The following is a 13,679-nucleotide window of genomic DNA, read 5'->3' as shown; positions in this document are numbered from 1 at the left end:
AGATAGAATTGCCTACCTTTATAAAAATGGGATGTCAAAATCAAAAACCAGGAAAAAAACTAAAAAGAAAGTGGCTGCTATGTTGTCGGTCAATATCTGAACATTGATTATGACTGAGAGTTTATTGCATGTCCAAGTCTTACCTCCCACTTCAGACTGGAATTATCCCTCCTCATGCTGGTTCTAAGGAGGTAGAGTCTGCCCGCACCATCGGAGAGGGATGCCCAGGTGGCAGAGGTGAGGCTGAGAGAGACACAGATGCGCTCCTCACACGCGCTGGGGTCAGAGGGAATGCGGAAGACCTCTCTGGGCTTCCCCAGTGCCGTGTCCTGTCAACACAATACAAAGACCTGTCAGTCTCCTGCTGTCAACGGAGGATCTCCACGGAACCTCATCTCTGTTATGAATTCTGTTTATGAATGAAATAATATTTGGACTAAAGTTTTGTTTTACCCTCTACTGCACATCGTTGCCCTCAGGCAACAGAACACTTTTTGGACCCATTATAACTTCCTACACGTGACAATACCACTCAGGGACCATTGGGAAGACAACCCTGGTCTCAATTGGGCAACCCTGAATAAATAAAAGTAATTACAAATACAGTTAAATTTAGCTCAGGTGCATCCTGTTTCCATTGATCATCCTTGAAATGTTTCTACAACTTGATTGGAGTCCACCTGTGGTGAATTATATTGATTGGACATGATTTGGAAAGGCACACACGTCTATATAAAAGGTCCCACAGTTGACAGTGCATGTCAGAGCAAAAACCAAACCATGAGGTCGAAGGAATTGTCCATAGAGCTCAGAGACAGGATTGTGTCGCAGCACAGATCTGGGGAAGGACACCAACACATTTCTACAGCATTGAAGGTCCCCAAGAACACAGTGGCCTCCATCATTCTTAAATGGAAAACCCACCAAGACTCTTCCTAGAGCTAGCCGCCCGGCCAAACTGAGCAATCGGGGGAGAAGGGCCTTGGTCAGGGAGGTGACCAAGAACCCGATGTTCACTCTGACAGAGCTCTAGAGTTCCTCTGTGGAGATAACCTTCCAGAAGGACAACCATCCCTGCAACACTCCACCAATCAGGCCTTTATGGTAGAGTGGCCAGACGGAGGCCACTTCTCAGTAAAAGGCACATGACAGCCTGCTTGGAGGTTGCCAAAAAGATTCTCTAGTCTGATGAAACCAAGATTGAACTCTTTGGCATGAATGCCAAGCGTCACATCTGGAGGAAACCTGGCACCATCCCTACGATGAAGAACGGTGGTGGCAACGTCATGTTGTGGGGATGTTTTTCAGCGGCAGGGACTGGGAGACTAGTCAGGATCGAAGGAAAGATGAACGGAGCAAAGTACAGAGAGATCCTTGATGAAAACCTGCTCCAGAACGCTCAGGACCTCAGACTGGGGCGAAGGTTCACCTTCCAACAGGTCAACGACCCTAAGCACACAGCCAAGACAACGCAGGAGTGGCTTCGGGACAAGTCTCTGAATGTCCTCAAGTGGCCCAGCCAGAGGCCGGACATGAACCTGATCGAACATCTCTTGAGACCTGAAAATATCTGTGCAGCAACGCTCCCCGTCCAACCTGACAGAGCTTGAGAGGATCTGCAGAGAAGAATGGGAGAAACTCCCCAAATATAAGTGTGCCAAGCTTGTAGCGTCATACCCACGAAAACTGAATGCTGTAATCGTTGCCAAAGGTGCTTCAACAAAATACTGAGTAAAGGGTCTGAAAACGTATGTAAATGTCAAGCTGCCTCACAGGTCCTCAACTGGCAGCTTCATTAAATAGTACTCGCAAAACACCAGTCTCAACATCAACAGTGAAGAGGCGACTCCGGGATCCTGACCTAGGCAGAGTTGCAAAGAAAAAGTCCAGTGTCTGTGTTCTTTTGCCCATCTTAATCTTTTCTTTTTATTGGCCAGTCTGAGATATGGCATTTTCTTTGCAACTCTGCCTAGAAGGTCAGCATCCCGGAGTCGCCTCTTCACTATTGACGTTGAGACTGGTGTTTTGCGAGTACTATTTAATGAAGCTGCCAGTTGAGGACCTGTGAGGCATCTGTTTCTCAAACTAGACATTAATGTATTTGTCCTCTTGCTCAGTTGTGCACCGGGGCCTCCCAATCCTCTTTCTATTCTGGTTAGAGCCTGTTTGCGCTGTTGTGTGAAGGGAGTAGTACACAGCGTTGTACGAGATCTTGAGTTTCTTGGAATAGCCTTAATTTCTCAGAACAAGAATAGACTGACGAGTTTCAGAAGAAAGTTATTTGTTTCTGGTCATTTTTAGCCTGTAATCGAACCTACAATTGCTGATGCTCCAGATACTCAACTAGTCTCAAGAAGGCCAGTTTTTTTGCTTCTTTAAATCAGCACAACAGTTTTCAGCTGTGCTAACATAATTGCAAAACTGTCTTCTAATGATCAATTAGCCTTTTAAAATGATAAACTTGGATTAGCAAACCCAACGTGCCATTGGAACACAGGACTGATGGTTGCTGATAATGGGCCTCTGGTACGCCTATGTAGATATTCAAAAAATAATAATTATCAGCCGTTTCCAGCTACAATAGGCATTTACAACATTAACAATGTCAACACTGTATTTCCGATCAATTTGATGTTATTTTAATGGACAAATGTTTTTATTTTCTTTCGAAAACAAGGACATATCTAAGTGACCCCAAACTTTTGAACGGTAGTGTATATATATATATATTCATTCCTTACTTAGATGTGGGTATTGGGTATATGTTGTGAAATTGTTAGATATTACTGCACTGTCGGAGCTAGCAGCACAAGCATTTCACTACACCCGCAATAACATCTACTAAACACGTGTATGTGGCCAATAACATTTGATTTGATTTATTCTGACCTCTTAACTTTTTCCACATTGTTACATTACAGCCTTATTCTAAAATGTATTAAATTATTAGTTTTTCTCTCATCAATCTACACACAATACCCCATAATGACAAAGTGAAAAGAGGTTTTTAGAAATGTTTGCAAAATGTATTAAAAATAAAAAACAGAAATACCTTATTTACCCCAACTTATTCCTTGCCATCCATTCTGAAACTAACTGTAGCATTTTGTTAAGTGTTGCAGTGATTAAACCCTAGTGCATTACCCAAACTCGGTCCTGGGGACCCCAAGGGGTGCACGTTTTGGTTTTTGCCCTAGTACTACACAGCTAATTCAAATAATCAAAGCTTGATGAGTTCATTATTTGAATCAGCTGTGTAGTGCAAAAACCAAAACGTCCCCAGGACTGAGTTTGGGAAACGCTGGACTAGTGTGTCCTACAGACTAATCTTGCTGCTGCTGATGATGATCTTGACACTAGCTTTAATAGTACAGATCATGTAGACCCATTGGATGAAAGTTTCAGCCGGGAACAAGCTCAACATCATCTGACTCTGAAGAGGAAAAGACTGCACGCTGCTGGCAAGAGCCAAAGTGTATAGTCTATGAGTCCAAGGTCATGGATCTCATGATGTTCTGCCAGACCAGCTGCCATTGCCCAACACGAGGTTCACCAGCTGAAGAACATTCAGGACCCTGCCAAGAACATTCAGCCAACAAAACATCCAATATAGAATGCCTGTATGCTCACAACTGCACTGTGGTATAGATATTGCTAGCTCTTGTACATATGTATTTAATGGAGTTTGATAAAATGTTTTATATAATATTTTCTACAAGTGTACTGACAAGTGACCAGTTGCATCAGAAACAAATAAAGTGTTGACTTCAACTTCTGGATCAATTCATATTTGAAAGTAAATAGCTACAATCTTAATGCAAAAAAAATAATTATGCAGGGAGTTCAAATACAAAATGTTGGCAAGTAAAGATGTTTCAATAAAATAGTAGATTAGTCAGTCAATGTAGCAAATAAGTAGACATGGCTTGTATTCAATACAAAGTTTATTTGCTCTGGAGACCGAGGGGAGTTTACACAGCACTATGCAGGAACAGTTAAATAAAGGCTAAATAAATCAATTGTGGCAATGTATGACATACAGCAGAAGAATATACTACTAACACCTATAATAAATACTACAGTTCTACAAAGGGAATACTTGCATATGGTGTGGGTGAGGTGTTCGTAGTCACTTTGATACAAGGGGAGATTGTTGTTATGAGACCTTTCACATCTCCTCGAGTCATCAACTTCTTTGTATCCAACATTCTGTCCATCGTGTGAGGGATAAATTGCTTGAATGGCCCCAATAACACATGCAGGCAAGGGGATTCGGTGTCCTCTGCCTAGCTTCTTCCCACATAGACCAAACTCCAAAAAGAATATGTAGGCCACCAAGTGGTATTGTCTAAGAGAATGACAAAAAAACAACACTATTAGTCTTTCATGGGCAATTGTTGTGTACTGTCTGTATTGCTACTGTAGCAGCACAATGCAGTATATTACACATCTCACAGACACACGTTAGCTAGCTAGAACACACAGGTATAAGCTATGACTAATATGCATCGAAGCAAAAGTCATTCCTTTACTCTTTGTCATCATCAAAACATTTCTACAGTTTTGCTCCTAATGAGATGCACTGAGGCTAGCTAGGTTATCTAGCTATAACATTAGGCTACTCACCACCTTCCGGAGACACTTGAAACCCCACCTCTTTAAGGAATACCTGGGATAGGATAAAGTAATCCTTCTACCCCCCCCAAAAAAAATAACATATTGTAAAGTGGTTATCCCACTGGCTATAAGGTGAATGCACCAATTTGTAAGTCGCTCTGGATAAGAGCGTCTGCTAAATGACGTAAATGTAAATGTAATGTAAATGCTACAATACATTTTGGGTATAGCAAACAAAGCTAGCTAGCTCAACTTGGCTTGTAGTGGTACTAGCAAGCCACGTTATGGCCAATTCTATCACAAAATTATACTGTACTGAACGACACTGCCTTGTGTAAAAAACAACAACAGCAAGCTACCGACAGCCAAACAACTTACTGTAATTTTCCCTCCGGTCCAGCTGGTTTAGGTTGCCGCTGCCAGTTGATCTTGGAGGTTCTGAAGAACGTCTCCAGCACCCCTCTATCCATATGTGCGTTGAAACTTTCATTGTCGGTCACACACATGATCCATGGTCTGCAGTGACCCTCTCCAAAAAGAACTGTCCGCGATCAAATTCATTGCAGCACAGACATTCCTCTTCTGTCGGCATGGCTGGACAGCACCCACATAGGCACCACCAGTCTGAGTCTGACCATGGCTCCCCGTCGCTGCATGCTGGTCACGAAATTCTTGATTCTGTATTCCGGCTCAAATTAATAGGGCTGTATGTCCCTATGTAAAAGAATATCAAATACGGTTTTGTCGTCCAGCTGTTCTTGGAAAGAGGAAGCATCAGAAGCAGCCATTGTAATTATTTAGCAATCTTCGCTAGACAGTGTACGGTAACATAGTTCCCGTGAACCTGTAGAAACTAGTACGGCCTCCATTTTTAGTAAAAGCCTCCCTTGGAGGGAACGAACACAACTGGACAAGGAATTAGGGCTCCCATCAGCTGTAGTCTTTACAAAGCCAGGGAAAAATGAGTCAACCTAGATATCCTGCAATGTCGTGGCAGATAGGAACATCGTTGAGACAAGTCCAATGGCTCTATTAAACAAGGACAACCATATTTACTCAATGCTAGCGTGATCGTACAACTGGCTAAACAAAGGCCACAATAATTGCTACAAAACATGACTCCATTCATTTTTAGACCAGACAGCATGCTCAATCAACCAATGACGTCACGGGTTGAACTCTCCCGGCGCAAAAATTGTAGAATTCCACTATGGTGCATAATTATTTCTGAAAAACCTTTCATCACTCATAATTATGTATGGTGACTGGAAAAACACCCTAAATAGTGTCTAGCGGTAAAGTTCCCCTTTCATAAACATTTGGTCATTTTCTTAACCTTAAACTTAAATGATCTAAAAACGCATAAACTGATTTTTTTCATATTTGCATTAGTTGTAGCTTAGACCCTATTTGACATCTGATGTTTTTTGTGTTGTGCCCTCCATCGGTTAAGACAACATGCTCTTAAATAGGGTGGGTGTCATGTTTTGGCTGATAAATGTACTAAAATGGGAATCAAATTTAAAAAATTACTTTCAAATGGTACCACAAATATGGTTGGAGGTCCACACATCAGAGAATGTTGACTTGAATGGGAATATCTGTTGTTTGAAAGTATACTGTCAATCCTCCATAGGAAATCATAGAAATATAGATATCAGAATAGACATGACCATTTAAGTTGACATTCGACAGTGGCTGGACCGGCAGCCATCTTTGTGGTAGTAATTAGAAGTAAAAATGTCAATTCAATTTAAATTTAAATGGTGTACCACCTAAATTGCAGGGGTTTGAAGGGATAGGTAAATTCTATTAATTCTATTTCTATGACTGAAATGAGACCCACCCTGTATTCAATAGCATGTTGTGTCTCAACCGATGGCGGGTACAACACAAAAACCTCAGATGATGTAAAGTAGGGTTTAAGCTACAACATACGTGAATTAGTTTACACTTTTTTAATGTAATTGATGTTAAAGGTTCAAACGTTTCATATATTTTTTTATACAAATAAAAAAATCAAGACATTTTAAAATAGGTTCAACCCTGTTTGTAAGCTTTTAAATGATATCAAACTCAACTGTATACCTTTTCCAGTGATGAAGACATGGATCTCATGGTATGGTGGGGTATGCAAAATGGGTCAACTTTGAGCAGCTTAATCTACTGAATGCTTTCAGGTACAAAAACTCACTTTCTGACCACTTCTTCCATGGGAAAACATGTATGGAAAGTGTTGTTTAAATCAAAAGGGATACTGTCAAAAGGTGATTGAATTCAAAATGATTTACCCAAATCAAATTGTATTGGTCGCGTACACATACTTAGCAGATGTTATCGCAGGTGTAGCGAAATGCTTATGTTCCTAGCTCCAACAGTGCAGTAATAACTAACAATACACACAAATCCCAAAAATAAAAACAAAGAAATTAAAAAATATAGAAATATTAGAATGAGCAATGTCAGAGTCCGGAATATAAATATATACAGTGCATTCGTAGTATTCAGACCATAATTTTATTTTTTTAAGTATTCAGACCCCTTCACTTTTTCTACATTTTGTTATGTTACAGCCTTATTCTAAAATGGATTAAATAGTTTTCTCCTCATCAATCTACACACAATACCCCATAATGATAAAGCAAAAACTGAAATAAAAGTATTCAGACCCTTTACTCAGTACTTTGTTGAAGCACCTCTGGCAGCGACTACAGCCTCAAGTCTTCTTGGGGTTTGACGCTTCAAGCTTGGCACACCTGTATTTGGGGAGTTTCTCCCATTCTTCTCTGCAGAGCCTCTCAAGCTCTGTCAGGTTGGATGGGGAGCGTCTCTCCAGAGATGTTTGATCGGGTTCAAGGCCGGTCTCTGGCTGGGCCACTCAAGGACATTCAGAGACTTGTCCCGAAGCCACGCCTGCGTTGTCTTGGCTGTGTGCTTAGGGTAATTGTCCTGTTGGAAGGTGAACCTTCGCCCCAGTCTGAGGTCCTGAGCGCTCTGGAGCAGGTTTTAGTCAAGGATCTCTCTGTACTTTGCTCCGTTCATCTTTCCCTCGATCCTGACTAGTCTCCCAGTCCCTGCCGCTGAAAATCATCCCCACAGCTTGATGCTGCCACCAATGTGCTTCACCGTAGGGATGGTGCCAGGTTTCCTCCAGATGTGATGCTGGCATTCAGGCCAAAGAGTTCAATCTTGGTTTCGTCAGACCAGGTGCCTTTTGGTAAACTCCAAGTGGGTCTGTAATGTGCCTTTTACTGAGGAGTGGCTTCCGTCTGGCCACTCTACCATAAAGGCCTGATTGGTGGAGTGATGCAGAGATGGTTGTCCTTCTGGAAGGTTCTCCCATCACCACAGAGGAGCTCTTGAGCTCTGTCAGAGTGACCATCGGGTTTTTGGTCACCTCCCTGACCAAGGCCCTTCTCCCCTGATTGCTCAGTTTGGCTGGGCGGACAGCTCTAGGAAGAGTCTTGGTGGTTCTAAACTTCTTCCATTTAAGAATGATGGAGGCCACTTTGTTCTTGGGGACCTTCAATGCTGTAGACATTTTTTGGTACCCTTCCCCAGATCTGTGTCTCGAAACAATCTTGTCTCGGAGCTCTAAGGACAATTCCTTTGACCTCATGGCTTGGTTTCTGCTCTGACATGCACTGTCAACTGTGGGACCTTATATAGACAGGTGTGTGCCTTTCCAAATCATGTCCAATCAATTGGGCATATACATTTGCTAAAATTTCTTACAACCCGTTTTCGCTTTGTCATTTTGGGGTATTGTGTGTAGATTGATGAGGAAAAACATTTATTTAATCAATTTTAGAATAAGGCTGTAACGTAACAAAATGTGGAAAAAGTAATGAGGTCTGTGTAGTCATGTGTATGATGGTGTGTGTATAGATAGACATGCGCAGTATTTGAATATAAAAGGTGTGGACAGCAGTAGTTATATAGGATAGGCCTTGACTAGAATACAGTATATACATATGAAGTAGGTTACCCATGTGCTGTTTTACCAGTGCATTGAATGAACAAGTCAGAATTTTAGTATCAGATAGACTTTGCTCCACTAATAATAATTCTCAAAAGCTATGCATTATGGAAGCATCAATTTCAAGCTAGATGGAGGTATACCTGAAGCAATGTCCTTTGAGAGGTGTTGGGCTCTTGGTGTAACCAAAGAAAAAAACATCCACTGTGGAGCAGCATTAACTTTTCAGAAGAAATGTACAAGATACCCATCAAGCATTTTGAGAGACTTACTTACCAGGGTGACCGTAAGATTCAGCACTCGCCCTTTGCAGTCAACAAAGAAAACACTGTCCTCATACCAGGGGTCTATGTGCAGGTAGTTGTACATGCCAAAAGCACGCACATGGTCCAGGGTGTATTGACTGTCCTTCAGTTTCACCTCCGCCACAGCTATATAGAGGAGGTAATGTAAAAGTGTGAAATGTCATTTTTTTTAAAGAGGGTGCCACACCATTGACTAATATTATCTAGGCTAATGTTTTTATGGCATAACCTATAAGGTACAATCATTCTGCATAGCTGATATTGCAACTTAAATGTGAAGCAAGAATACTTTTTCTGCATAAAATTCTTCTTTATTGGGTATAAGGAATAAGTTATGGCAAATAGTCTGAGCAATCTGAAGTGAATAATCCCCAAAAATGAATCTACAGCCCAGATTTGTTTCAGCAATATTTTGCCACTGACTTAAAGGGATAGTGTGGTCCTCTGTAGGTCAATTGGTAGAGCATGGCGCTTGTAACGCCAGAGTAGTGGGTTCGATCCCCGGGACCATCCATACGTAGAAATGTATGCGCACAGTCGCTTTGGATGAAAGCGTCTGCTAAATGGCATAATATTATTATTATAGTTCGGGATTTTGGCAATGAGGCCCTATATTCACTTCCCCAGAGTTATATGAACTCGTGGATACCATTTTTATGTCTCTGCGTTCAGTTTGAAGGAAGTTGCTAACTCCCTTTAGCGCCTATTGACGATAGTATCTTCTGGCCGGGGGAGTTTTGTTAAGAGCCCCGACGCTTGCTTTAAACATTAAAACGCATCGCTTGCAGCATGGTTTTGGAAACATAAGAACACATCTTTCATATCAACGAGAAATAATAATTTAATGAATAAAAAGGTTAAATTACTAAACACCTTAATAGGGATAGGGTTCCCGCACAGTCATATTTCCATGTTACAGTGATTGCTTATGCAAAACAGACAGAAGACAGATGACTACCTGTGCTAATTTGGTATCTGCGTCTCTGAACACCTGTGTGTAAACAGAAGACAGACGCCACAAACGTGTTGTCACAGAAAGAAATACTGTCGATTGTAACTGTTAAAACCGGTTAAAACTGTGTACAGTAAGTGTATATTTTGCATTTGTGCAATTATTTATTTAATTATCAGTTAACGTTACCTTGTTGAATTATTAAGCCTGTTTTTGTTTTTTCATTGGCTTTGGCCAATGAGCCATGGCGGAGTTAGAGCCTACAGACGCCATTGCTCTCTGTTGGCACGCGAAACTACCTTTAACTTCCTTAATACCGGACTCAGATACATACAAATGGTATCCACGAGTTCATCTGACTCTGGGGAGATGACATTAGATAAAGGGCTTCATTATCAAAATCCTGGACTATCCCTTTAACATTGACTAATGATTTTCAAAGACCATGTCATTAGTATTGCACTTGCAGTTATTGCAATACTTTATATAGTCAAACATTAGAAATAAAATAGCTAGCTACAAAGCTGCCAACTCTCTCGCATTGGCCGTGAGACATGCATTTGACCCTTTTCTTATACTCTCACGACATACCTCATTTCTCAAGCATTGAAAAGTACTGTTTCTATTTGTCTAATTCGTCCATTGTACTGTATAGTCAGCATGTTAACTTTTCAACTGTGCTCCAAATCGTTTAGAAATTGCAGCATCTGCGCCTGCAATTTAACATCACAAGAGGAACTTCTATCATTGTCCTGTCTTGCCGCAGCACTGTGAACCGCGGCACACTGAAGCATTATGATTGGTCTAGTTATGTAAGGAATCATGTTTTAAAGAAATTAGAGTGGAGCGCTAGAACGTTCTCCGCTGCAGTAGCACGGTAGCACTGTTTTATGTACAATGTTATAGACAAAATTAGGTTACTTTTACTCCCGTCCCTATTGCAGAATGCAGCCTTTTGACAGCATGTACTAAAGTCGACTTAATCCACACTTGCATTAGTCCCCTCGTTTAGGGATTGGCATTTAGGCTGTAAAAAGGAAGCAGACAAACCTACAGTATGTTTTAGCAGGGAAGTTTGGTAGGGTGACCTGATTTGTAACTATGAACATTATTTTGTCAAAGATTGTGAACACAAAAGTGTACATTTGATTCTAGAGGGGTGACAATAAATAGAAAAATAATTTGGTTAGGGTGTAGGGGCAGATATGTCATCAGGAGATTTTATTATCTATTTACTTTATTTAGTCTGATCAGTGGAAAAATTTGCATTCTTAACAATGGGTTAAAATATAGGGTAATTACTGTGCTTGTCGGCAAGAACACTGCTGTTATTCCCCACACTTAATTAATTATTCCACTTCCCAATTTTGACAGTGTAATCACATACTAGAAATCTCATATGCCTACTTGTGTCTTTGAAAATGAATTATGAGGCTATGTATTTTGCAGTCATTCATTGAATAAGTCATACAAATAAGCATTTGATATTAAATGCTCCAAGAATCAAATATAATTTGATATTTTAGTATTATGCACATTCTAGGCAACTCATAAAGCATAATATTTTGACTAGGTAGAGAAAGATGACAGCAAGGATCTTCAACTAGTAGGTATCAACCACCTGCATATTGATATTCATTAGATTTTTCTTCAAGGTTTGGTGATTTTGAGAAATTAATTGTTACAACAAGAACATTTTTTCAAACACCCAGCACTTGGGAAACAGATCAGGGGTGGTGGCCAACTCTCCTGTAGAGCAAGCAGGATTTTCTTCCAGCCCTATTTTAAAGAGAGAGTTCACCCAAATTACAAAATGTTTGTGTCCTTATCTTGAAATCATTCTATGGACAAGACGACTGCAATCTATGATTTGGTTACCCACTGCCATCAAACATTAATATTTCCTGTGCAGAGCCTTGGTGTATTGGTAACACTCCCTGGCACGTTGCATAAAACTTTCCACCTGAGAACAGGGATCAATCTCTGCTTCCAACCTTCCCACTGTTTTTAGTATTTGCCTTTCTCCCTATTTAATGTAATTACTGTCTGAATAGTGTCAAACCACCTAAAGAAAATGTTTGAAAAGATATTAGCATACTTTAAATTTCATCCCCCCAAAAATCGCAAAGTAACAAAGTCATCCAATTGTGAGTGTTCATTTAATGTTGAAAGCACCCTGAATACACCTGACCTGTGATTTTTATTAAAACAAATTCCACCCTGGTCATGGGCCTATAGGCCTAAGCCATGTCAAAATGCGTAGAATTGCAGGAAATTAGCTTTAAAACAGTAAAAATGTCCACCCTCTATGGGTCGTGCTAGGGGGAAATGAAATTCACATAGCAAATCTCACTTAATGCTTTCTTCAAAGGTTGTCAGCCCTCTAGCTAAGTCAACAAAATAATGGCAATTATAGCATGCTATACCTAAGGATAATACGTCGTGGCGGGCAGTTTCTCACCAGCATCTAGCTCTACGTTGTAAGTTGGTATGGGATCCAGAGACAGTCTGTAACTCTCAAAGCTGGGATCCAAAAGCTGTCTGTTGACCTTCAATGAATAATTTGATGCAGCCATGTTTCAGAATGATTGATAAATGGACAATTTGTTTAAAAACAAAATATATAGGAGCTTGCACACAACTTCATGTGCTTCCTGTAAGTATCAGTCGGAATATTTTACGGACGGACATATAGGGAGGTATGCGAAATGGAGTTATTGCAGGACGTGAAAAATTATAAAAAATAATGAACTGATTAATATAAAAATATTCAATAAAATCAGTCTGTTGAGTTGTATACACTTTTTATAGATCATGACTGATTAAAAATAACCTGCGTGGTGGAACAATCTCATAGGCAGAACCTTCGATCTTTGGTGTTCTTCGCCGGAAGGTTTATGTGTAGGGACTGCTTGCTTCTTCGATCTTTAATAGCGTCACGGCAGGAACTTTAGCTCCCAGCATCAGTATTAAGACTTCCGGTTTTCCGATTTTTCAAAATAAAAGTCCGAGGCAAATTATTTTTTTGTATGATACGATATCAATGTTTTTTTGCAGCTTTGCATAGTCATAGTGCCCTAAAGAGAATGACAACTTTACATGAGATAAATAATATTTTAAAGGTGGACCACATTGAAAAATTGCTATGTTTTTAATATGTAATTGTATGTTATGTAATATGAGTGGTTCTGTGCTTAAATGTGTTTCTTGGTTCTTACAGATCCTATCACAGTTTTAGTTTGTTTCCAGTTTGCTTGAGATGTATTCCTGGATGATTATATGGCTCTAGTGGTTTGTAGCCTCATGTGTCTTATCAAGAAAGAAGAAAAGCACGAGAAAGTAAGCTATATACAGGGTCCTTGCCAGTACCAAATGTACAATGTGTAGGGATACTGGTTTGGTTAAGGTAGAAACAGTTGAAGTCGGAAGTTTACAGACACTTAGGTTGGAGTCATTAAAACTAGTTTTTCAACCACTCCACAAATTTCTTGTTAACAAACTATAGTTTTGGCAAGTCGGTTAGGACATCTACTTTGTGCATGACACAAGTAATTTGTCCAACAATTGTTTACAGACAGATTATTTCACTTATAATTCACTGTATCACAATTCCAGTGTGTCAGAAGTTTACATACACTAAGTTGACTGTGCCTTTAAACAGCTTGGAAAATTCAGGAAAATTATGTCATGGCTTTAGAAGCTTCTGATAGGCTAATTGACATAATTTGAGTCAATTGGAGGTGTACCTGTGGATGTATTTCAAGGCCTACCTTCAAATTCAGTGCCTCTTTGCTTGACATCATGGGAAAATCAAAAGAAATCAGCC

The 13,679-nt window shown here is 40.2% G+C and overlaps 1 protein-coding gene across 1 annotated transcript in view; it reads right to left on the bottom strand.

Annotated features, from left to right (window-relative positions):
- Window positions 1-12,534, bottom strand: part of nudcd1 (NudC domain containing 1) — a 66,186-nt gene extending 53,652 nt beyond the window's left edge. Inside the window, exons 1-3 of the mRNA XM_084156540.1 lie at window positions 12,315-12,534; window positions 8,873-9,027; window positions 144-329 (exon numbers count right to left, since the gene is read on the bottom strand). Of these exons, the coding sequence (XP_084012666.1) occupies window positions 144-329; window positions 8,873-9,027; window positions 12,315-12,429 (456 nt within the window). The 5' untranslated portion in view covers window positions 12,430-12,534. The remainder of the gene's footprint in view (window positions 1-143; window positions 330-8,872; window positions 9,028-12,314) is intronic.
- Between the last annotated feature and the right edge of the window lie 1,145 nt (window positions 12,535-13,679).

This window comes from Coregonus lavaretus, assembly GCF_964263955.1.
Source record: "Coregonus lavaretus genome assembly, chromosome: 40".
Taxonomy (NCBI): Eukaryota; Metazoa; Chordata; class Actinopteri; order Salmoniformes; family Salmonidae; genus Coregonus; species Coregonus lavaretus.
The sequence above is the reverse complement of the archived record's forward strand: the minus strand, read 5'-3'. Positions and strand labels throughout refer to the sequence as shown.